This window comes from Dendrobates tinctorius, unplaced genomic scaffold (assembly GCF_039654945.1).
Source record: "Dendrobates tinctorius isolate UK_male_01 unplaced genomic scaffold, ASM3965494v1 ptg000093l, whole genome shotgun sequence".
Lineage (NCBI taxonomy): Eukaryota > Metazoa > Chordata > Amphibia > Anura > Dendrobatidae > Dendrobates > Dendrobates tinctorius.
In genome coordinates this window covers 15695128-15720977 of record NW_027361761.1, presented here as the reverse complement: position 1 = coordinate 15720977, position 25850 = coordinate 15695128, and the positions used below count along the sequence as shown (strand labels likewise).

Below are 25850 nucleotides of genomic sequence, written 5' to 3'. Positions count from 1 at the left end.
GAACATCAGCCAGGCCTTAGTTCTACAGTATTAGTTTGTTTCATGTAACAAAATATGTTGATTTTAAACTCCTGTGTTTTTATATTGAACTAGCTGAAGAGCCGGCGTTGCCTGGGCATAGTAACCAACTGTGGTTAGTTATAACAAATTATAATGATTATATTGCACATAAAAACATTTCACATCATATATTCAACACTACAGATTTGCAACACAAATTACCTAAACGATTACCCAAGTATCCTCTCCTGTGTGATACTTTCTGCTGAGCCGTGTATCTAATCCTATCGTGTGTTACTGACTGCTCAGCCATGTATCTAATCCTATCCTGTGTGATACTGACTGCTGAGCCGTGTATCTAATCCTATCCTGTGTGATACTGACTGCTGAGCCATGTATCTAATCCTATCCTGTTTGATACTGACTTCTGAGCTGAGTATCTAATCCTATCCTGTGTGATACTGACAGCTGAGCCATGTATCTAATCCTATCATGTGTGATACTGACTGCTGAGCTGTGTATCTAATCCTATCCTGTGTGATACTGTCTGGTGAGCCGTGTATCTAATCCTATCCTGTGTGATACTGACTGCTGATCCGTGTATCTAATCCTATCCTGTGTGATACTGACTGCTGAGCAGTGTACCTAATCCTATCATGTGTGTTACTGACTGCTGAGCTGTGTATCTATTCCTATCCTGTGTGATACTGACTGCTGAGCCATGTATCTAATCCTTTCCTGTGTGATACTGACTGCTAAGCTGTGTACCTAATCCTATTATGTGTGTTACTGACTGCTCAGCCGTGTATCTAATCCTATCCTGTGTGATACCAACTGCTGAGCCGTGTATCTAATCCTATCCTGTGTGATACTGGGCTCCCCCTGCAGTCTGTGTCAGAGGGTGGTCTGTGTTGGCACGGTAATAAATTGTGTTATTTCCAGCTTTACAGAAGGACGATAACACCATAGAAATGATAAGAATAATAGGCCTCAGTTAACACAACTGTCTACAAAGAAAACTGTTGCTGATAGCGACCAATCACAGCTCATTTTTCATCTTTTAAACAGCTCTGGGACAGCGTGGCGAGTTTTGAGTGGCAACTTTTGTGTTTCGACTTTTATGTGGCGAGGTTGGTGTATGTGTGGTGAAATGTGTGCTGAGGGTGGTATATGTGTTAGTGTGTTGCGCATTTTGTGTGTGTGTTCATATCCCCGTGTGTGGTGAGTATCCCATGTCAGGGCCCCACCTTAGCAACTGTACAATATATACTCTTTGGTTCCATCGCTCTCATTCTTTCAGTCCCCCTTGTTCACATCTGGCAGCTGTTAATTTACCTCCAACACTTTTCCTTTCACTTTTTCCCCATTATGTAGATAGGGTTAAAATTGTTTGGTGAATTTGAACACGCGGGGTTAAAATTTCACCTCATAACATAGCCTATGACTCTCTTGGGGTCCTGACATGTGACTGTGCCAAATTTTGTGGCTGTGGCTGCGACGGTGCGGATGCCAATCCCGGACATACACACACACACTGAGCTTTATATACTAGATTAGTTAGAATAGAGTTTAAAAAATGGAATCCAGGTATTGATCAATTAGCAGGCTGAGGTTTATAAGCTCAGCCATGTATATGTTCACATAGACCATGACTAAGGCGCGCTAGCCGAAATGCGTTGGTTGTACAATTGAAAAAGATATAAGTGAAAGTGACATTTTACATTTGCTTTACTTCACCATCGCTGGGGATCTACTCGATTTTTATGCATAGTATAACATTGGGCCGAGTGCTATCCTGTAAACTATCGGATAGCACTTGATCTTGTTATATGGACATCGGACTGCGCCCTTACAATGAGTGTCTTCTACTTAAGGGCCATATTAACTACTTAGGGGACAATTTTATTGGCCACAACTTTTATCAGTTGTAGAAATTGTTATAAGTGATTCCGGCATACTTTCCCAGGACCTCTTGGAGGAGCAATCAAGTGTCCTAGACACCACATCCAAGCCTTTCACTATGGTAAAAGGGTTATCAAGGGTTGGAACAAATTTTTCAAGTCACTCTGTGTCCTGCAGACTGTGAAATGCATACCTGCAGTCACGTGCTAACTAGATTCAGCCAACTTTTTTCAATTCACTTCTATTGAGTGCTGGCGAAAGCATCTAGTGACAACAGGAATGCAAATTCCTCCTTGAAACAGGAATACATGCAAACTTTCATCAACAAATTTTGCAACGAATACACAACATGTGAGCATTATTGTATACAATAATCCCGTACCGATGATGCACGTACTTATATGTCCAATGTCGGCTCCCTCTCTGTGATTTTGTCAAGGACCTGAGGCAGGTGGGAAAAAATAGGAAAGCACTACAGAGCTTCTGGTGCTTTTTTCAATTTTCATTTCTAAAGGCAAGCAAGATTAAATCCATGGCTTTTTGTGGTTACAATCATTACTCATAAAAACGAGTTGCGTACAATCCTACATATATTGGCTGCCAGTGTATATAGTGCAGTAGTCAGAAGGTAATGTAGCTGTAGCACCAAAATCTGCAGCATGGCAATCAAAAGGAGAGGTGATAACCAATAGATTGGTGGAGGTGTCCAACTGCTGGGATCACCACTGGTCCTGAGAATGGGGCTCTGAAGTGACCTTTTGGAATAGAGCGTTGGCGACAAATGGTTGGTAGTCTCCATTCTTGTCTGATTGTTTTCCCTCATGGAGCCTGTATGATAGATCAATAGTGTCCAGGAGGTGAACATATAGTCTAGGAATCTGGTTCAGAGGATTACACAGGCACTGGATCATTCCAGTCATCCAATCACAGTATAAAACAAAGTTGCTCCTTGTCCATGGAATTTCTTACCTCCATATGATTTAAATTTCTGTATTAGGGAGTCACACTCTTCATTTATCCGAACTTCCATAGATTTCTTCCCCATCCCAAAGTCTCTCAATGCCGAAATGGTAAATCGTCTCATTGCTTTCCAGTTTTCACCATTAGAGAAGACGATGCCTTGATGAATATTTTAGAGATAGTGTTATTCTGGATTATAGGAAAGTGGTTTTGTAGGAATTAGACAGGGAATAATATAGTATTATTTTATTGTAATTCATATATCACATATATGTCATCCACCCTGTAATGAGAAGGACTGTTTTCACTATAAAATTGTATCAGTTGGGAAATTGGAATCTATTTCTGATAAAAGCCCCAAATACCCTGCTTAGACATTATCTAGGGTGGCGTTTACTTAGGCTGGCATTTTATAAAAACCGGTCTTAGCCCCTTGGCTTAGGTCTCTTAAAGATCACATTAGAAAAACAAACCTATGAGTGATGTGAACAGGCATGTATGTAAGTTATGACAGATTCTATCATAAATTATATTAAATCTGATTGGCAATGAGTGGTTCCATCCACCAACGATAAACCCAACAAGCTTCATTGAAAGGTATCGGGAGTGGGGCAAAAATAAAATCAGTGGCTTAAGCTTGCACCAACATTTTTATCCTTTGCAGAGCATCTGTTAGAAATATCTGCCATTCTGTAGGTGATCATACGGTCGGTAGTGTAAGCGTGTGTATTTTAACAGGTTGCAGGGTTATTTGCCTATTTTTACCGTATCCCTTTGTTGCTTCTGTAAATATCGGTATGTCAGCTCTTTCGGACAATTCCTCAGCATGGTTCATGAAAGCTTCTTTCACCGCATCATATCCATACAATACCACCATCTTCTGTTTCCCCAAATGGAGACTGAACACTGGGCCAAACCTTTTATTCAGCTGTAGAATAAAATGATGGATGACACAGTGCCACGTCATGTAATATTATTCTATAATCATTCATAATTCTTACTGATTTCCATCATAGACAGTACCCAAGATAAAAACAAAATGTGCAAATCCCCTGCAGTAAGTATATCATATTAGTACATGTAAATAACAGAGGGTATGTAGTTCATACTGTTTTGATCAAAGAGTCATGCCTACCAACAAGGCTACCAACATGAAAAAAATGTTTGCTTTTTTACCTGTCCTTCCAGGCCACATAAGTGGATTTTCTTGGCTCCATATGTGCCAAGGGAATGGCAAAATGTCAAATTATCAGGTGATGTCCTTACCTGAGTGAATGTTTTGGAAGGGTTCTTTACATCAAATATGTGCATATTCCCAATAATAGGTAAACAGTTTGGTCCTGGAGGGAAATTCTTGTTCTTGTTTTTCTTCTGATTATAAAATACTTTGCTCAAAAGAAAGAAAATAACGAGGAAGAGAACAAGTGTGATAATGTCAAGACCGGACATGATATTGGTCGAATCTACAGGGAGAAGAGAAGAATTATCCATGAAAAATGTAGCAAAGAAAATGATAGTTTTTCATACTTAGAACTTGATTAGCATTGTTCTGTGTTTGGCATAATATGACCACAAGGGCATACAGGTATACATTCAAACTGCATACACACATCATTTACTGGCCTTGTTCATCAATCTCTCAACCTATCAGCTGCTAATACACATCCATCTTTGGCAAGATGCCTTGAGAACAAACACTTGTAGCTTGGTCATTATTAGAATGATGTTTCTTGGGCACATGTAAGGAAGGTGACCTGACGGACGGACTGACTGGTCAGGTTTCAAAGGGGTTTGCACTTGTCAGGCAGGATGTCAGTTATGACAGAAGGGAAAACAGCTAGGAAAGTGTAGGTGACGTGCAGTACCTGGAATTGACATTAGAGGGCAGGGAGGAGTGTGAGCATAGGACTTGACATCAGCTTAGGGCTAAGAAACCGTTTGTCATGGGGGTGGAGTTACAGGGAACGGGGAAAGCTATAAATTTGACAGGAGGGTTCCAGAAGATTCCAGTCCCCAGGGGGAGCTCAAGTGACGAGGAGACTGTGACAGTTGCTGCACTGTGAGGCAAAACCTAACCAGGGGACTGAGGAGAGAGGAAGTCAGGGGGGTGGTCCTGACATGAAGTACCGCAGTACAGACGAGGCCCCGGAGAAACACATACCGAGTTAAAGACGATACCTGACCAGAAAAATTACTGTTGGTGTACGGGCCTAAGGCGGCCACAGTGATCGAGCTGACAGGAACGTCGTTAAGCGAAAAGGGACGGTATGTGTATTTACGTCCCTGGTGATAAGTACGGTGTGTGTAATGGGGCCTGGACACGGAGGGCCTTGAAGAGAATTTGTGGTGTATCGTGAGGGCTGTCAGTCGGACGGCGGGAAATAAACTTGGACCTGTTGCACCCGAAATCTGCCTCCATCTTTTGTCTGTGCGTCACTGCGTGGTATACAGAGGGACCACCCCCCCCCCAGCCCGGCCTACCGACCCTACACACACCCAATAGTTTACAGTCAGCCCTAAGACTGAATCTGTTCTATTTTTGACATGTGCCTAGGCCAGGTCTCAGAGGTCACATCTATGATGTCAAAACGTGTGACATGCACTGACATTTAAGTACCGTTGTGGCTCAAAGTCCCAGCTTACAGTGAAAAGCCAAAGAAATGTGACCTGCTATGGAGGAAACAAGGAGCAGCTCTGAGGAACAGACCGTGAGCAATGAGCAGCAGAGGGGTTCGACAGGGTGTCGGTGAAGATGAATATAATTTTTTTTGCCCCTCCTTTTGAGCATGTTGGGAGGACATCATAGGCCTCATACTGGACTCAGCATCGGAATGAAGGGAGCCAATTAACAGAAAAATGGGAGTATGGGGAGAAGCAAAGGCAGTGGTGGTAGTATTAAAACAAGGGAGTATAAATATATAATTTGTTAATTTTAGTCTCTTTCTGGTTCTCAAGAGAATCTGCAAAAAGACAGTCGACCAGATTATGTGAGGCAAAGGTTGACATTTTTCAGTATGACAAATAACAAATGTAATTGAAATCTTGACAGGAGATTTGTTATGACTAGGTCAATGGCAATTTCATATATACAACATGACAACCACATTCACTTACATGGTGCGATATACAGTGGGGAAAAAAAGCATTTAGTCTGCCACCAACTGTGCAATTTCTCCCACTTAAAAATATGAGAAAGGCCTGTAATTGACTTCATAGGCAGACCACAACTATGAAAGACAAAATAAGAAAACAAATCCAAAAAAATCAACTTGTTGGATTTGGCAAGATTTATTTTGCAAATTATGGTGGAAAATAAGTATTTGGTCACCTAAAAACATGCAAGATTTCTGGCTATCACAGACCTGTAACTTCTTTAAGAGGCTCCTCTGTCCTCCACTCATTACCTGTAGTAATGGCACCTGTTTGAACTTGCTATCAGTATAAAGACAACTGTTCACAACCTCAAACAGTCACACTCCAAACTTCACTATTGTGAAGACCAAAGAGCTGTCGAAGGACACCAGAAACAAAATTGTAGCCCTGTAGCAGGCTGCAAAGACTTAATCTGCAATAGGCAAGCAGCTTGGTGTGAAGAAATCAACTGTGGAAGCAATAATAGGAAAATGGAAGACATACAAGACCACTGATAATCTCCCTTGATCTGGTGCTCCACGCAAAATCTCACCTCGTGGGGTCAAAGTGATCACAAGAACGGTGAGCAAAAATCCCAGAAGCACACGGTGGGACCTAGTGAATGACCTGCATAGAGCTGGGACCACCGTAACAAAGCATACCATCAATAACACACTATGGAGTGATTTGAAAGTCCATGTTGCCCAGCGACAGGCCCAAAATATCATTGCTCAAGAGGAGATCTGCATGCAAGAATGGGCCAACATACCACCAACAATGTGTGCCAACCTTGTGAAGACTTACAGAAAACGTTTGACCTCTGTCATTGCCAACAAAGGATATATAACAAAATATTGAGATAAACTTTTGTTAATGACCAAATACTTAATTTCCACCATAATTTGCTAAATAAATCTTGCCAAATCGGACAAGGTGATTTTCTGGATTTGTTTTCTCATTTTGACTCTCATAGTTGTGGTCTACCTATGATGTCACTTACAGGCCTCTCTCATCTTTTTAAGTGGCTTTTTTGGCTGTGGGCATAATTTTTGCATTTCATGTAAACATGTTAAGAAATGCAAATCATTCACTTCTATGTTTACTGGTTTAACTTACAACATTAGGGATTTTATTAATTGTAATACCCCTAATGTTGTTTCTCTTATTGAATGTACTTCTTGCTCAATTCAATATGTAGGTTGTACGACTTGTCCTCTTAAACAGCGGATACGCAGACATATGTCTGATACACTAAATCCTTCCGCAGTGAATGTTTCTGCAGTCTCGAGGCACTTCATTACTATTCGTAATAGGTGCCTGGATTCCCTTACATTCATTGGCATTGAAAAGGTGTACAAACCAACTAGGGGAGGGGACCACCGCAGAAAGATTCTCAATCGAGAGTCTTTCTGGATCTACAAATTGGGTACTAGAGTGCCGCATGGTATGGATAAGAGGAAAGATCTAATCATGCAGAATTCTTAGGCATCCCTTTCTCTTCCATGTTACCCTATTTTCCCCATAACAAAAGAAAAGGGAATATAAGTAGGAAGAGGGAAACAAAAGCAGGAAGAAGTAACAGGGAGAAAGAAAAGGAAGGGAAAAAAAAAATGGTAATTTTTTTTTTTTCCCTTTTTGACAATAAATTGTACATAAATTGTTTGTGAATCGCAAGACTCTTGTTATAACACCATCAAAATATACTATGGCTTCTTTATAACATTAATGTGTGTTTTTTAACTGTTTACATTATACACTAATATTTTTTCCTTTTTTTTTCTCTTTCTTTTTTCCTCTCATCTTTTTTGTCATTACAAATTTTTTTGTGTGTTGGTCTCCATCCTTTGCACAGTTGATTTAAATTTGTTTTGTTTCTTGTTTTTTTTCATGCTAAACGAATGGGTGTGTTTTTCATCTAATTGGTTCACCTGTTTTCTTGATGTGTTTAAATATTTGCTTGGAGACCTTTCTTACGCATTCCATGATTAAGCCCTTTCAGGGTGAAACGCGTAGGAAATTGCTCCCCTCCATACGCCTCTTTATGTCGTTTTTACCTGATGGTATGAAGATTTTATATTCTCAATAAAGCAATTATTATTTTATCTCCTGGAGACGCTGGAAAAATCCTTCTCTAGTAATGATAATCTGATGATGATCAAAATCAGTTTTAAATCGGATTGTGGAGTGTAAATAAAAGTGTATCTTGACATTTCAGGAGAACTTGCAGCATAATTTTCATGTCTACTTCCAGCTCCTCTCCCTTCATCAGCTCTCCACTGGATCTAAAAACATTAACTGTAGAGAAGAGCCAATCTTGTGAACTTAGCCTGTTAATCCCCAGGCGATTTTCCTTTTTTTGCATTTTTGCATTTTCATTTTTTACTCCCCTTTTTCCCAGAGTCATAACTTTTTCAATTTTGGGTCAAAATGGCTATGTGAGGGCGGGCTTTTTTTTTGCGGGACGAGTTTTACTTTCGAACGACACAATTGGTTTTAACATATTGTGTACTGGAAAACAGGAAAAAAAAATCAAAGTGCGATGAAATTGGAAAAAAGTCCATTCCCACAGTTGTTTTATAGGTTTTTTGTTACCATATTCACTAAATGCTAAAACTGACCTTATTCTCCAGGTCAATATGAGTTCACAGACACCGAACATAAGGGTTTTTTTGTGGAGAAAAATAATTCCAAAGTTTGTAAAAAAAAAAAATAATTGCGTCATTTTCCGATACCTGTAGCATCTCAGTGCCAGAGCCTGCACCAAAAAGGGAGAGTCCGACATCTGTTAAAATTTGCCGTATTCTGCAAGATTTCCTCCAAAATTCAATTCACACCGAATGACTTCATGCAGCTCTCAGGGACAGAAAGAATTTCCATAGGATGTGTATATTCCATTTACTCAGTAGAATCTGGAGATGGAATCTAACTCCACCTCACCAACCATCAGTCCTGTTCTCCACTGGGAATGGGTAATCTCTGATGACCCAGGTACGGAAAACCACTGTACAAGGTATGTTAAAATGGTAGCAGGTATGTCACAGCTGTAGGGATTTATAGGGAGTCCAGTGCAGGTGCAAAAAAATACTTTACCCTTCATGCTTCATCAATGTGCAAAATGGTCCCTAAGGGTTCAAATTTGCTTCGAACTACAAATTTTATAAATAATGTCTCAAACTCAGCCCTCTGAAAACTAATTTGCTCATCTCGTAATTAACTGTCTTTTCCCTGGAGGAGAAGGAAAACAATCTCTTTGATAAGATATATCAAGGGTATGTGCACACCTTGTGGGTTGCTGTGTGGAATTTTCCACGCAGAATCTGCTTTTCTTGGCAGAATCCGCAGGTCAAAATCCGTGCGTTTTTTATGCGGATTTCCTGCAGACTTATTGCAGATTTATTGCGCATTTTATGCGAATTTGGCATGCACCAGCAGATTCCTATAATGGAATGGGTGTAAAAACGTTGCGGAATCCGCACAAAGAATTGACATGCTGTGGAAAAAAAACCACAGTGTTTCCGCGCAAATTTGTCCGTAGCATGTGCACAGTGTTTTTTTTTCCATAGAATAGCATTGTACTGTAAATCATTTGCGGATCTGCAGTGGATCCACGGGGGAAAATCCTCTGCGGATCCGCATCAAATCTGCAACGTGTGCACAAACCCTAAAAGGTCTCTTATTTTTAACTCTGGTATTGATTCATGAAATAAAAATTAAAACCACAGTTGCACGTTGCACGCTACGATCACAGTTGGTTCACAGAGTGATCTAGTTGTGTCTGCTGAACAATGGATTTGCCGTGAGTATTTCATTACTATTCCAGAGAAATTATTATATAGTATTCTAACATCAACAGCAATGAATGTCTGCATGGGAAACTCAAGTACAGTGACCTGATTGGCTGATTGACTGGCACTATTATATGGAGGTATTATAGGGATTGGCATGATATGGGCAATGCTTTAATGTGCAGCTTATAGCACACAGAGAAAGTCCAGCACTTCCTATCTTCCACTACCCTCTCATACTACCTTGTAAATATCTGTTTAGGATAAACCCTACATTAAAGGACACCCCCATCCCATAGCTATTGTTGCTTTGGGGTCATACTTGATTCAGATCTTTCATTCACCCACACATCCAGTCATTGGCTCGCTCTTGCGATCTACATCTTAAAAACATTTCGAGAATTCGACTTTTTCTTACTTTTGACTCGACAAAAACTCTTACTGTTTCTCTTATTCATTCTCGTTTGGACTATTGTAACTCTCTACTAATCGGCCTCCCTCTTACCAAACTTTCTCCCCTCCAATCTGTCTTGAATGCTGCAGCCTGGATCATATTCCTTGCCAATCGTTACACCGATGCCTCTACCTTGTGCCAGTCATTACACTGGCTACCCATCCACTCCAGAATTCAGTATAAACTTATTAGCCTCACCCACAAAGCACTCCATGGCTCGGCACCACCCTACATCTCCTCCCTCATTTCAGTCTACCACCCTACCTGTGCCCTCCTGTTGTGAGTTCATTCTCCCCTTCACCTTTCATGTCTGATGAACTCCCTCTGCTGGTGAAGAGAGGTAGTGAAATTGATTGGGATGGGAAGAACCTGTCATCTGAACAGGCAGAGTGTGATTGGACATCTGGAATTTCTGAGTGGATATAAGGCAGCCGACGCCCTGCAGGGCTGCTGGTGATCCTTTCTGCTCTGAGCTCTTGTATCCAGTTTAGTTCCTGTCTACTAAAAGCTAAGTTTTTTGCCCTGCTATTATTCCATGAGATTTTGTCTGGTTTCCTTAGTGTTTGTATTCAGCCAGTCCTGGTTGGGACTGGCTGAATTCCATTTTTGTCTCTGATCAGTTGATCTCTTTTGCTCTGTTTTCAGAATATACCTGAGTACTGATATAGTGATTTTGAAGTCTAGCGACTTCAGGGCCTTTTTCCCTATCAGACGGTTGGGACATTTTTGGTAGGGTTTTTTGCGGATTGCAGCCAGCATCTTTTCTGTCCTGTCCTATCTAGTTAGTTGGGCCCCATTGTTTGCTCAGCCTGTCTTTCTGTCTGTGTTTATGTTTTCATCTGTTTTTCACTGACAATACAGGTTGGGGGCTGTCTATTGCTTTGGGGTCTGCTCTGGGGCAGTTTAGATTTCCCCTTTCCTTCTTTAGGCTTATGTAGTTCTCCGGCTGTGACGAGGGGTCTAGGGCACCGTAGTAACCCCCCACGGCTACTGTTAGTTGTGGTGTATAGGATCAGGGGTCTGCAATCCGATAGCTACCAACCTCTCCAGTTTTCTGGACTTAGCTTGTATTTTTGTTTTTTCCTCCTCCTCCGGTGACTCATTCATAACAGAATCACCAGCCATACCGCAGATTCTATGGTACTAAATAGCAGGAAAGAATTGTAAAAAAAAAAAGTGTCAGAATTTTTTTTTTGTGTATATTTTTTCCTCTATTTCTCTGAGGCGTTAGGGGGAATTTTTTCTCAATGGAGATTAAGCAATTGTCTGATCGTGTGGAGCAGCTTACTGCTGAAGTGTGGGGAATTTCAGCCTATCTTGCGCATTCACATGCTGCTGAACCAAAGATCCCTACTCCTGATGTGTTTTTTGGGGTTCGGTCTAAATTTCTGAATTTTAAGAATAATTGTAAATTATTTTTTGCCTTGAAGCCTAACTCATCGGGAAGCTCCGCGCAGCTGGTTAAAATTGTCATCTCTTTGCTGCGCGGCGATCCCCAGGATTGAGCGTTTTCTTTGAAACCTGATGATCCTATTCTAACTAATGTAGACGCATTTTTTCAGGCCTTGGGGTTGTTGTATGATGAACCTAATGCTATTGATCAGGCTGAAAAGGCCATGTTGGCATTGAGCCAGGGTCAGGATTATGCAGCGTTGTACTGTCAAAATTTCCGAAAGTGGGCGGTCCTTACTACCTGGCATGATGGTGCCTTGGCAGCTCTCTTTCGGAAGGGTTTGTCAGAAACCGTAAAAGATACTATGGTGGGATTTCCTGTTCCCTCTGGTCTTGACAATTCTATGTCAGACAATCAGGTTGATCGGCGTTTGCGTGAACGCAAAGCTGCATGAGAGGTGTTGCCACCTGTTGAACAAATGTCTGAACCTATGAAATGTGATAGAGTTTTGTCTAGGGCGCAACGTCAGGAGTTCAGAAGGCGTAATAAGCTGTGTTTTTTCTGTGGAGATGCCTCTCATATTATTTCTGTCTGCCCTAAACGAGAGAAACGTTTTGTACACACATTTGCTGTGGGTGGATTTCAACCTAAGTTTCTTCTGGCAATTTCTCTGATCTGCTCCCTGTCCACATTTTCCGCTAAGGCTTTTGTGGACTCGGGAGCAGCTCTGAACCTGATGGACTTGGATTTTGCTAAATGTTGTGGGTTTCCTATGACACCTCTGTGGACGCCTATCCCTTTGAGGGGTATTGATGCTACTACTTTGGTGAAGAATAAACCTCAGTTTTGGACCCAGGTGGTAATGCGGGTCGCCCCAGACCATCAAGAAAATTGCAGATTTTTGGTGTTGCATAATTTGCATGATACCATCGTTCTGGGGTTTTCCTGGTTGCAAATCCATAATCCAGTTTTGGATTGGAAATCTGTGTCTGTGGTGAGTTGGGGTTGTCGGTGTGCCCTTAGTGATGCTCCTATTTTCTCCACCTCTCCCCAGTCGCATGATGTTCCTGACTATTTGGCTGATTTTTATGATGTATTTAGTGAGAATGAGTCTGCGTCTTTGCCTCCTCATAGGAGTTATGACTGTGCAATTGAGCTGAGCCCTGGGTGTAAATTTCCCAAGGGTCGACTTTTCAATTTATCTGTACCCGAGCACGAGGCTATGCGATCCTATACTAAGGAGTCGTTGGAGAAGGGTCATATTAGACCATCCTCTTCACCCTTAGGTGCTGGGTTTTTTTTTGTGGCCAAGAAAGATGGTTCATTAAGGCCTTGTATTGACTATCGTTCCCTCCCCTCAACAAAATTACTGTTAAATATCATTATCCGTTACCCCTGATTTCTGATTTATTCTCCAGAGTTAAAGGTGCTTGCTGGTTTACCAAGCTTAACCTCAGGGGGGCGTATAATCTTATTCGCATTAAGCAGGGGGATGAATGGAAGACGGCATTTAATACTCCGGAGGGACATTTTGAGTACCTGGTGATGCCTTTTGGGCTCACTAATGCCCCTTCTGTCTTCCAGTGCTTCATGAATGATATTTTCCGAGACTTTGTGGATACATTTTTGATCATCTATCTGGATGATATTTTGATCTTTTCCAAGGATTGGGACTCTCATGTGGAACATGTTTGGACTGTGTTCCGGATTTTGAGGGAGAATTCCCTGTACGTCAAGGGATCGAAATGCCTTTTTGGTGTACAGAGGATTTCATTTTTGGGATTTATTTTGTCTCCGTCAACTATTGAAATGGACCCGGCCAAGGTACAGGCCATTTATGATTGGGTTCAGCCCACTTCTTTGAAGGCCCTCCAGAAGTTTTTGGGTTTTGCTAATTTTTATCGTAAATTTATAGCTAATTTTTCTGGTATTGCCAAACCATTGACTGATTTGACTAAGAAGGGGGCTGATGTGCTGAATTGGTCTCCAGAGGCTGTTTCTTCCTTTCAGGAGCTGAAGTGAAGGTTCACTTCTGCTCCGGTTTTGCGGCTACCTGATGTCTCACTCCCGTTTCAGGTAGAGGTGGACACTTCTGAGATTGGTGCAGGAACCATTTTGTCCCAAAAAGATCTTGTAACATCTAAAATGAATCCCTGTGCTTTCTTTTCCCGAAAGTTCTCCCCATCCGAACATAACTATGATGTGGGGAATCGGGAACTGTTAGCCATGAAATGGGCATTTGAGTAGTGGAGACATTGGTTGGAGGGAGCTAAACATCAAGTTGTGGTCCTTACTGACCACAAGAATTTGATTTACCTGGAGTCGGCCAAACGCTTGAATCCTAGACAGGCTAGGTGGGCCTTGTTTTTCACACATTTTGATTTTGTGGTCTCTTTTCTTCCGGGCACTAAGAATGTCAAGGCAGACGCCCTCTCTAGGAGTTTCTTTGCTGATTCTCCTATTGTGACCAAGCCTGCTACCATCTTAGGTGAGGGGATAGTTCTTTCTGCCATCTCGCCCGAATTGAGATGTGTTCTGGAAGAGTTTCATAAGGACAAACCTGAGCATTGTCCCATTGGAAAATTGTATGTTCCTGACCAGTGGAGGAAGAGAGTGATGTCTGAGGTTCATTGCTCCGCATTGGCTGGTCATCCAGGTATTTTTGGTACTAGAGATTTGGTGAATCGGTCTTTTTGGTGGCCCGCCTTGTCTCGTGATGTCAGGAATTTTGTGCAGTCCTGTGGGACTTGCTCCCAGTCTAAACCTTGCTCTCGCTCTAGTGGGTTGTTGATGCCTTTGCCAGTGCCTAGGAGGCCATGGACCCATATTTCAATGGATTTTATCTCTGATATGCCTGTCTCTCAGAGAATGACTGTTGTTTGGGTGATTTGTGATAGATTCTCTAAGATGGTCCATCTTGTACCACTCCCTAAGTTGCCATCTTCCTCAGAGTTGGTGCCATTGTTTTTGCAACAGGTGGTTCGCTTGCACGGGATTCCTGAGAACATTGTATCTGACAGAGGAGTTCAGTTTGTTTCTAGATTTTGGAGGACCTTCTGTTCCAAGCTGGGAATTCAGTTGTCCTTCTCCTCTGCATTTCACCCTCAGACCAATGGGCAGACGGAGAGAACAAACCAGACTTTGGAGTCGTATTTGAGATGTTTTATTTCTGCTGATCAGGATGATTGGGTTTCATTTTTGCCCTTGGCCGAAATTGCTTTAAATTATAGAGCTAGTTCTGCCACTTTGATGTCACCTTTTTTTTTGTAACTTTTGGTTTCATCCTCGATTCTCTTCAGGGCAGATGGAGTCTTCTGCCTGCCCAGGTGTTGAACACACTGTGGTGGAGAGAATGCACCAGATCTGGGACCAAGTGGTGGGTAAGTTGTCTTTCTCCCAGGAAAAGGCCCAGTGGTTTTCCAACCGGCATAGGACCGTTGGCCCCAGTTTAAGGTGGGTGATATGGTTTGGTTGTCATCAAAGAATATCTCTATGAAGGTGGCTTCTCCAAAGTTTAAACCTAGATTTATTGGACCTTACAAGATTTTGGAGATTCTTAATCCGGTCTCTTTTCGATTTGCTCTTCCTGTTACATTCAAGATCCATAACGTGTTTCATAAGTCTCTGTTAAAGAGGTTTGTTGAGCCAGTAATTCATGTGATGGCACCTCCTGACCCTGTATTGGTTGAAGGTAATGTGGAATATGAGGTTGAGAAGATACTGGATTCTCGTCTGGCTAGACGGAGACTCCAGTATTCAGTTAAAAGGAAGGGTTATGGCCAAGAGGATAATTCTTGGGTCCCTGCATCCGATATTCATGCTGAAAGATTGGTTCGTGCTTTTCATCGGGCCCATCCTGATCGCCCTGGTGGCGTGGATGAGGGTTCGGTGACCCCTCCTCAAGGGGGAGGTACTGTTGTGAGTTAATTCTCCCCTTCACCTTTGATGTCTGATGAACTCTCTCTGCTGGTGAAGAGAGGTAATGAAATTGATTGGGATGGGAAGAACCTGTCATCTGAACAGGCAGAGAGTGATTGGACATCTGGAATTTCTGAGTGGATATAAGGCAGCCAACGCCCTGCAGGGCTGCTGGTGATCCTTTCTGCTCTGACCTCTTGCATCCAGTTTAGTTCCTGTCTACTAAAAGCTAAGTTTTTTGCTCAGCTATTATTCCATGAGATTTTGTCTGGTTTCCTTAGTGTTTTTATTCAGCCAGTCCTGGTTGGGACTGGCTGAATTCCATTTTTGTCTCTGATCAGTTGATCTCTTTTGCTCTGTTTTCAGAATATACCTGAGTGCTGATATACAGTTGTGGCCAAAAGTATTGACACCCCTGCAATTCTGTCAGATAATACTCAGTTTCTTCCTGAAAATGATTGCAAACACAAATTCTTTGGTATTATTATCTTCATTTAATTTGTCTTAAATGAAAAAAACACAAAAAGAATTGTCCTAAAGCCAAATTGGATATAATTCCACACCAAACATAAAAAAGTGGGTGGACAAAAGTATTGGCACTGTTTGAAAAATCAGACGGTTGGGACATTTTTTGGTAGGGTTTTTTGCGGATTGCAGCCAGCATCTTTTCTGTCCTGTCCTATCTAGTTAGTTGGGCCACATCGCTTGCTCAGCCTGTCTTTCTGTCTGTGTTTGTGTTTTCATCTGTTTTTCACCGACAATACATGTTGGGGGCTGTCTATTGCTTTGGGGTCTGCTCTGGGGCAATTTAGATTTCCCCTTTCCTTCTTTAGGCTTATGTAGTTCTTCGGCTGTGACGAGGGGTCTAGAGCACCGTAGTAACCCCCCACGGCTACTGTTAGTTGTGATGTATAGGATCAGGGGTCTGCAATCCGATAGCTACCAACCGCTCCGGTTTTCTGGACTTAGCTTGTATTTTTGTTTTCTCCTCCTCCGTTGACTCATTCATAACACCCTCCCTTCTGCTGATGACCTGAGGTTAGCATCCTCAATAATCAGAACCTCCCAATCCCATCTCTGAGACTATACAAGTGCTGCGACAATTCTTTGGAATGCACTTCCCAGGTCAATACGATTAGTCCCCAATACCTACAATTTTAAGCGTGCCCTGAAAATGCATTTATTCAGACTGGCCTATCGCCTCAACACATTAACCTAATCTATCCCTGTGTGGCACAGCCAAAAGTTTTACCATAACCAGGTTCCTTGCATCATGTTCCCATATGCTTTATGCATCCAGTAGCCCTCTGTGTCTGTACTGTTACACACTTAACATTATGGCTGGCCCATACAATCAGGGCAACTGTTACCACCCACCTTTTGTGACTACCTCTTTCCTCATAGACTGTAAGCTTGCGAGCAGGGCCCTCATTCCTCTTGGTATCTGTTATAATCTATGTGATTATTGTTATGCTGTAATGTCTATTGTCTGTACAAGTCCCCTCTGAAATGTAAAGTGCTGCGGAATATGTCGGCGCTATAGAAATAACGTTTATTATTATTAGTTATTATTATTTTTACCTGGCACTCTAAAAACTCAGTATATTCTACAATTACACGTATGAACTTTTGAGCTTGTGTTTCTGCAGCATATGCTCAGTGAGCTGACCTTTAGGCTCACAGCTTAACCCCAATGCCTAGTTTCACCTTCCTGACCAGGCCAATTTTTTTTTAATTCTGACCAGTGTCATTTCATGTGATAATAATAACTCTGGAATGCTTTAACGGATCCCACAGACTCTGAGACTGTTTTCTTGAGACATATTGTACTTCATGATAATGGTCGAGATATCACTATGTCTTGCATTTATTTGAGAAAATATTGAAATATTGGTGAAAATTTGTAAAATTTCACAATTTTCAAACTTTTCGTTTTGATGCCCTTAAACCAAAGAGAATGACAAAAATCTTGGCACTCAATATGTGAAATATTCAGACACTTTTATTTTGTGCATCCAGACAGAAAGGTTTAAACGTTTTCGGTCCAGCATAGGACCTTCATCAGAAAAATCTTGTTTACTGAAATAAATAAATCCTTGCAATGGTAGCCAAAAGAAGGACAAAGTAGAGAGACTGGATGGCCCTGCGTCTTCCACACAGGGCAGCCAGACCACAGACCAGGGCTTCACCAGCGCAATTCAATTCTAGAGGTTGTGTACCCAATGCTATCAGCGCTGTCTTCACTCCTTATTTTAGTGACCCTGGAGGTCCCTTTTCTGAAGCCCTACGCTGTACAGCTGCCTGTTCTAATTTTGGACGGCTCAGTCCACATACGCTTTCCAGACGCCAGCCATTTAACATTTCCACTGGCCATCCAGACTCTCCGACTTGAGCACCAACAACCATACTATTCCTGAGTGCTGTGCTCTCTTAACCCCTTACCTACAATTGACGTAATATTCCGTCCATGTGACCATGGACCTAATTACCATGGACGGAATATTACGTCATCGCAATCAGCGGCGCCCACGTGGTGAGCGCCGCTGATCGCGGCCGAGTGTCAGCTAATTATCATAGCTGACACCAGGCACAACGTGTCAGGGGCGGTCACAGACTGCCCCCGACAAGTTAACCCCTTGCACACCGCGATCAAACATGATAGCGGTGTACCGGGGGTTAAAGGGAAGCATCGGCAGGGAGGGGGCTCCCTCCTTTCTTCCCTGAGCCCCCCACAGCAGCACAATGTGCAGCGCTGCTGCGGGGGGCTCCTTTCCTGCAGGTCCCCAGATCCAATATGGCGACGGGGACCTCCGGGGGCCTGCAGGAAGCTGGCTTCCTCAGTGCCTGCAAAGCGCAGGCATGAGGAAGCCTGTGCAGTGCCTGTGACAGATCGCTGATCTGTCACAGTGATCTGTGATTTGACAGATCAGCGATCTGTCACAGGACAGTTATGTCCCACCTGGGACATTGTAATAAAGTAAAAAAGAAAATAAAAAAAAGTGTAAAAATAATTTTAAAAAAATCGCCAAATAAATTAAAAAAAAAAAAAAATATTCCCCAATAAATTCATTTTTTGGAAATAAAAAAAAAACAATAAAAGTACACATATTTGGTATCACCGCGTCCGTAATGACCCACCCTATAAAACTGTCCCAATAGTTAACCCCTTAAGCGAACCCCTTAAAAAATAAAAATAAAAAACGAAGCAAAAAATAATGATTTATTATCATACCGCCGAACAAAAAGTGCAATAACGCGCGATCAAAAAGACGCATATAAATATCCATGGTACCGCTGAAAACGTCATCTTGTCCCGCAAAAAACAAGCTGCCATACAGCATCATCAGCGAAAAAATAAAAAAGTTATAGCTCGCAGAATAAAGCGATGCAAAAATAATTATTTTTTATATGAAATTGTTTTCATTGCATAAAAGCGCCAAAACATAAAAGAAGACCTAAATGAGGTATCGCTGTAACCGCACTGACCCGAAGAATAAAACCGCCTTATAAATTTTACCGCACCCGGAACGGCGTAAACGCACCACCCAAAAGAAATTCATGAAACGCTGGTTTTTGTAAATTCTGCGTCCCAAAAAACGAAATAAAAAGCGATCAAAAAATGTCACATGCCCGAACATGATACCAATAAAAGCGTCAACTCGTCCCGCAAAAAAAAAAAACCTCACATGACTCGGTGGGTCAAAATATGGAAAAATTATAGCTCTCAATATGTGGTGATGCAAAAACTATTTTTACAATAAAAAGCGTCTTTTAGCGTGCGACAGCTGCCAAACATAAAAACCACCATAAATAGTAAATCAAACCCCCCGTTATCACCCCCTTAGTTAGGGAAAAATAATAAAATTAAAAAAATGTATTTATTTCCATTTTCCCATTAGGGTTAGGGCTAGGGTTAGGGCTAGGGTTAGGGTTAGGGTTAGGGCTAGGGTTAGGGTTAGGGCTAGGGTTAGGGCTTGGGTTAGAATTGGGGGTTTCCACTCTTTGCGCACATCAGGGGCTCTCCAAACGCAACATGGCATCTGATCTCAATTCCAGCCAATTCTGCGTTGAAAAAGTCAAATGTTGCTTCTTCCCTTCCAAGCTCTGCCATGCACCCAAACAGTGTTTTACCCCCTCATATGGGGTATCAGCCTACTCAGGACAATTTGCAAAACAACTTTTGAGGTCCAATTTCTCCTGTTGCCTTTAGGAAAATAAAAATTTGGGGGCAAAAATTATCATTTTTGTGGAAAAAAATTTTTTTGTTATTTTCACGCCTGGGCGTTATAAACTTCTGTAAAGCACTTGGGGGTTCAAAGTTCTCACCACACATCTAGATAAGTTCCTTGGGGGGTCTAGTTTCCAAAATGAGGTCATTTGTGGGGGGTTTCCACTGTTTTGGTACATCAGGGGCTTTCCAAACGCGACATGGTGTCCGATCTCAATTCCAGCCAAAAAAGTCAAATGGCGCTGCTTCCCTTCTGAGCTCTGCCATGCGCCCAAATAGTCATTTACACCCACATATGGGGTATCAGCGTACTCAGGACAAATTGCACAATAACTTTTAGGGTCCTGTTACCCTTGGGAAAATAAAAATTGGGGGTGAAAAGATCATTTTGTGGAAAAAATATGATTTTTTAATTGTACCGCTGTACATTATAAACTTCTGTGAAGCCCTTGTGGATTCAAAGTTCTCACCACATATCTAGATAAGTTCCTTAGGGGGTTTAGTTTCAAAAATGGGTCACTTGTGGGGGGTTTCCACTGTTTAGGTACATCAGGGGCTCTCCAAACGCGACATGGCGTCCGATCAGAATTCCAGCCAATTTTGCATTGAAAAAGTCAAACGGCGCTCCTTCCCTTCTGAGCTCTGCCATGCGCCGAAACAGTGGTTCCCTCCCACATATCAGGTATCAGCTTGCTCAGGACAAATTGCACAATAATTTTTGCAGTCCAATTTCTCCTGTTACACTTGGTAAAATAAAAAAATTGAACCTGAAGTAATTTTGTTTGTGAAAAAAAGTTAAATGTTAATTTTTTTTAAATATTCAAAAAATTCCTGTGATGCACCTGAAGGGTTAATAAACTCCTTGAATGTAGTTTTAAGCACCTTAAGGGGTGCAGTTTTTAGAATGGTGTCACTTTTGGGTATTTTCTATCATATAGACCCCTCAAAGTGGCTTCAAATGTGATGTGGTCCGTAAAAATAAAATGGTGTTGCAAAAATGAGAGATCGCTGGTCAACTTTTAACCCTTATATCTCACTAACAAATAAAAATGTTGGTTCCAAAATTGTGCTGCTGTAAAGTAAACATGTGGCAAATGTTACTTATTAACTTTTTTGTGTGCCATATCTCTGTGATTTAAGGGCATAAAAACTCAAATTTGGAAAATTGCGGAATTTCCAAAATTTTCGCCAAATTTCCATTTTTCTCACAAATAAACACAAGATATATGAATGAAATTTTACCACTAACATGAAGTACAATATGTCACGAGAAAACAATGTCAGAATCACCGGGATCCATGGAAGCGTTTCAGAGTTATTACCTCATAAAGGGACAGTGGTCAGAATTGTAAAAATTGGCCCGGTAGTTAACGTGCAAACCACCCTTGGTAGTGAAGGGGTTAATAGGCTTAAACCAAAGAGATACTGTAGGTCTCACAAAATAGTTACTAAATAACATTTCTCACATGTCTACTTTATATCAGCACAATTTTTAAAACATATTTTTTGTGAGGAAGGGTGAAAAGCTGACCAGCAAATACTCATTTTTATGACACAGGGAAGATGTATATCTTTGTACCGTGTTAGCCAGTAGATAGAAAAATATTCAGGATTGAGAGTCCTCAGTGGTTGATACCTTTTAATGGCTAACTGAAAAGATGGTAACACATTGCAAGCTTTCGAGACTACTCAGGTCTCTTCATCAGGCTAGACTAATACAAAATCTGAAGAGTCACATATTTATGCACAATACAGCCTAGAAAAAATGCAATAGATAAGACAAGTGACGTGAACCTTTCCTTGCAACCAGAAATAATGTAAAACCTGTCCATTTATAATGACCACGGACAAGATAAAGATCCCCAACTCACATCAGGACTACAAGATCGCAGGTACTTTCAGCTGCATTACATCTAATGTGGTGTACTTAATTATTTGTACTAAATGTCCAACTGGGGGTCTGTATGTGGGGGAGACAGGGCAAAAGCTTAGAACAAGGATGAATGCTCATCGTCACACAATAAGAGAAAAAAGAATGGATCTACCTGTGGCAAAACATTTCTGTATCCCTGATCACAGCAGCGTGGATATAAAATTACTGGTATTGAAAGGTAACTTCAATTCTCAGAGAGAGAGACGAGTTTGGGAGTACAAATTTATGACGAACTTTGACACTCTCAGTGCTGGAATGAATGTGTCGCATGGATTTATGTCTTTTTACATCAATTAAGGAATTTCCTTTTAAAACCGTGTGGGGGCATCACAACACAGAACTAGACCCCAATCAGAGGACCATAAAACATCCGGACTCCTTATCTATGAACTGGTCCAATGTTTATATTTATGTTTCTCCCTCTCCCATATTGATAGTTCTGCTTCACGTCACTTGTCTTATCTATTGCATTTTTTCTAGGCTGTATTGTGCATAAATATGTGACTCTTCAGATTTTGTATTAGTCTAGCCTGATGAAGAGACCTGAGTAGTCTCGAAAGCTTGCAATGTGTTACCATCTTTTCAGTTAGCCATTAAAAGGTATCAACTACTGAGGACTCTCTATTCTGAATATTCATTTTTATGACAAAATTTACAAAACCATTTTTTTAGAGACCACCTCACGTTTGAAGTGAGCTTGACGGGCCTATATGACTGAAAATACCCAAAAGTGACACCATTCCAAAAACTGCACCCCTCAAGGTATTCAAAACCACCTTCAAGAAGTTTATTAACCCTTCAGATGCTTCACAGGAATTAATGGAATGTGGAAGGAAAATGTTACAAAGGTAGCAGAAAAAAATTAATTTCAAAATTTGTTGTGAACTTTCTCCAGAATATTCTGATACCCCATACCCGGAAAACCACTGTTTGAGTACACGGCAGCGCTTGAAAGTGAAGGAGCTCAATTTGATTTTTTTAAATGTAAAATTTGAAAGCCCCTTATGTTCCTAAACAGTGGAAACACACCTATTTTGGAAACTAGACACCTCAGTTCACTTATCTAGATGCGTGAGATCTTTTTATGTTTGGCTGCTGTCACAAACTAAAATTCACTTTTTATTGAAAAACTCGTTTTCCATTGCCATATTTTGATAGCTATAATTTTTCCATATTTCAGGTGACAGAGTCATGTAAGGATTTGCTTTTTGCATGACGAGCTGACGCTTTTATTGGTACCATTTTTGGCAACATGACATTTTTTGATCACTTTTTATTCTGATTTTGGGAGGCAGAATGAACAGAAACCATAAATTCTGGAATTAATTTTCTGTTTTTTTTTATTCTTTTATGCTGTTTTATGAGTGGTAAAATTGATAAGACCGCTGTACTCTTCTGGTCAGTATGATTACAGCGATACCACACTTATTTTTTTTTATGTTTTGGCGCTTTTATACAATAAAAACTAATTTAAAGAGAAAATTATTACTTTTACATCACTTTATTCTGAGAGCCATAACTTTTTTTTTATTTACCGCTCACAGATCTGTATGGTGGCTTGATTTCGTGGTACCAGATGATATTTTCAGAGGTACCATTTTAATTCAGATTGTTTTTTTTATTATTTTTTATTCTACTTTTTGTTTTTTTATCATTGTTCACTGAAGTGGTTAACTAGTGATACAGTTTCATAGGTTGGATTGTGCTGGACGCGACTATGCCAAATATGCGTAGTTTTTTTGCATAAATAAATTTATTGCATTATTTTTTTTATTTTTTTTGTTTTTTTAATGTTTTTTTTTACATTCTTTTTAAGTTAACTTTTTTCTTTACTTTTTTTTACATTGCCCTAGGATGGGACATCAAGTCTATAGTGACAGATCTTATCTAACACTCTGCAATGCTTCTGCACTGCAGGGCATCAGAGCAGCTTCTGACAGGCAGAGGAGGTGGCCTGTCAGCTCATGCGCTGAGCAAGAACTGACAGGCCAACGTCCATGGGTGACCCTGTGGTCATCTTCCGGCCCGGGGTCACCATGGAGACCATGGACACAATGGGATAGCATCGCATTGTGCCGATGGGAGCATAGAGGGAGCTCCCTCCCTCTGCGCTGCCCTGCAAGGTTGCTGTCACTATTCACAGCAGCATCACAGTCGTTAAACGCTGCAATCATTGCTAGCACTGATCTTCAGTGCAGCTGCAGGGTGTCAGCTCTCACATAGAGCTGACACCCGCACCTGATCGGGCATGAGCCAGCACGATCACAACAACATATCTATATGGCGGTTTGCAGGAAAGTAGCTCCCATGTACATACGGCGCACGTTTGGATGGAGTTAAAGGCAATGTCTCAGGTCAGATTACACTAAGCCAAAAAAAAATGGTTTGATTATGCTGATCAGCAATTGATCAGAGTGGCATCAGTTTTTCTCAGAGGTGGAGGAAAAAAATCAAAACGTTTTTCTACCTTTTCGATTATGTCAGTCCATGAAAATTGGACAGCACATGGTTATCATTATAGTGTGGTCCAATGTTTTTCACAGACCCATAGACTTGTAATGCAGATTTTGATCTGACACTCTGATCACCAATTATTTCCTCCGACCACTCGGCATATGCATAGTCCCATATGATAAAATGGTTGTAAGTGCCACATAGCACTCATTATTATTATCTATTTGTAGAGCATCGTTGATTCGAAAGACTCATCCAAGATAATCGGTCTTGTGCACGAGCCCTCAATCTATAGATGTAGAGTTAATCTGCGGTTAATAATGTTGTGAAGGTGTCCTGCCTCAGTACTGAAAGTTCAGCACAGGGGGAAAAAATGAACTTTATTCCTCCCTGGAGCCGCCGGCTTCGGTCACTTTCCTAAGTTCAATCTTTTTTATCAGTATTTGTAAGCCAAAATCAGGAGTGGAACAATCAGAGGAAAAGGAGAATAGAAACACGTCACCACTTCTGCGTTTTTAACACACTACTGGTTTTAGCTTACAAATACTGATGTAACATACTGAACAAATGCCGAATGTGTGAACGTGACCTCATTAAAGTAAAAAAAAAAGCATATACACTGACAACAGTGCATCAGTAGAGAGCTGGCTGTCAGTCAGTGCCGAGGAGCAGTTACAGCTGCGCCAGCCGCTCTTTTATGACTGAGCTTGAAAATGTATTTAAAGGCTTCCCCTGACTGGTGTCCACTGGTTGGGACCCGGTCCTTGTCTGCCCTTATTCACTCAGACGTCAACTTTGACACATGATAAGGTTATTAATACTAGACAGTGTAGGACCGCCCCAACCACAGAGTCACCTTGTCGATGGTGGGATGGCTTTTATGCTATGTTTGATCAAATACAGTATTACTAAGAACTCTGTATGATTTAGATGCACTTTTGCTTTTTATTTATTTAATTACATCAGGGTTTCTTTCATTTTGTCTTTTGTAGGTTTTGTATGCTTTTTGGCCATGTGAACATGCATTTATTTGCTGCATGTGTACCAACTCAAACCAAGCTCAATTTTTGTGGCTTCAGAATGCTGTTAACCTTCAGATTAGTCCCATATGTACAGGTTAATAACATTTTTTGACAAGACGGATTCCCTTTAAAGATCACTGACAATTGCCTTGCAATGTAATACAGTATAGGTGGAATAAACTCACCGGCTCAGGCTGAAGGCATCTATTCTCCTCGGATTTTGCGGCTTGTGCTGTGATGATGGGTGTTAAAAGCTTGTTTTCACTCCCTCCTTTAACCCTGAATGCACTCCACATCCCATTTTTCTGGCATAACTGGTTTCTCCTGTTTGTGTAAATCATAATTGGAGTTTGTTTTCCTGTGTCCTCCTGAGCAGATGCTAATCTTTCTCATCTGATGACTGCTAGCATTTCGATGCATCTCATCACAATCCAAAAACAACAGAAATTTGACATTCTAAACTGTTTTTGCTCCTCTTCATGTGAGTCTGTTACCAATATTGGCCTCATCGTAGAGGTATATCAGAGGATGTGAATGCATAAAAGGTCAAGGAGATGGCAAATAGATGACATAACAAATGAGGAATCGTCGTTTATTAATGGAGGATAAATTGACGAATATGCATACACTCCTCTGAACATGGGCTCACGATATTGTCCTGGCGGAGAT

At 41.2% G+C, this 25850-nt stretch overlaps 1 protein-coding gene across 1 annotated transcript in view; it reads right to left on the bottom strand.

Moving 5' to 3' along the window:
• The window catches only part of LOC141098577 (cytochrome P450 2K1-like), a 107629-nt gene extending 82204 nt beyond the window's left edge, over nucleotides 1-25425 (bottom strand). The window contains exons 1-4 of the mRNA XM_073586481.1: nucleotides 25367-25425; nucleotides 4129-4325; nucleotides 3628-3790; nucleotides 2872-3021 (exon numbers count right to left, since the gene is read on the bottom strand). Coding sequence (XP_073442582.1) covers nucleotides 2872-3021; nucleotides 3628-3790; nucleotides 4129-4311 — 496 coding nt within the window. The 5' untranslated portion in view covers nucleotides 4312-4325; nucleotides 25367-25425. The remainder of the gene's footprint in view (nucleotides 1-2871; nucleotides 3022-3627; nucleotides 3791-4128; nucleotides 4326-25366) is intronic.
• Nucleotides 25426-25850: the final 425 nt, after the last annotated feature.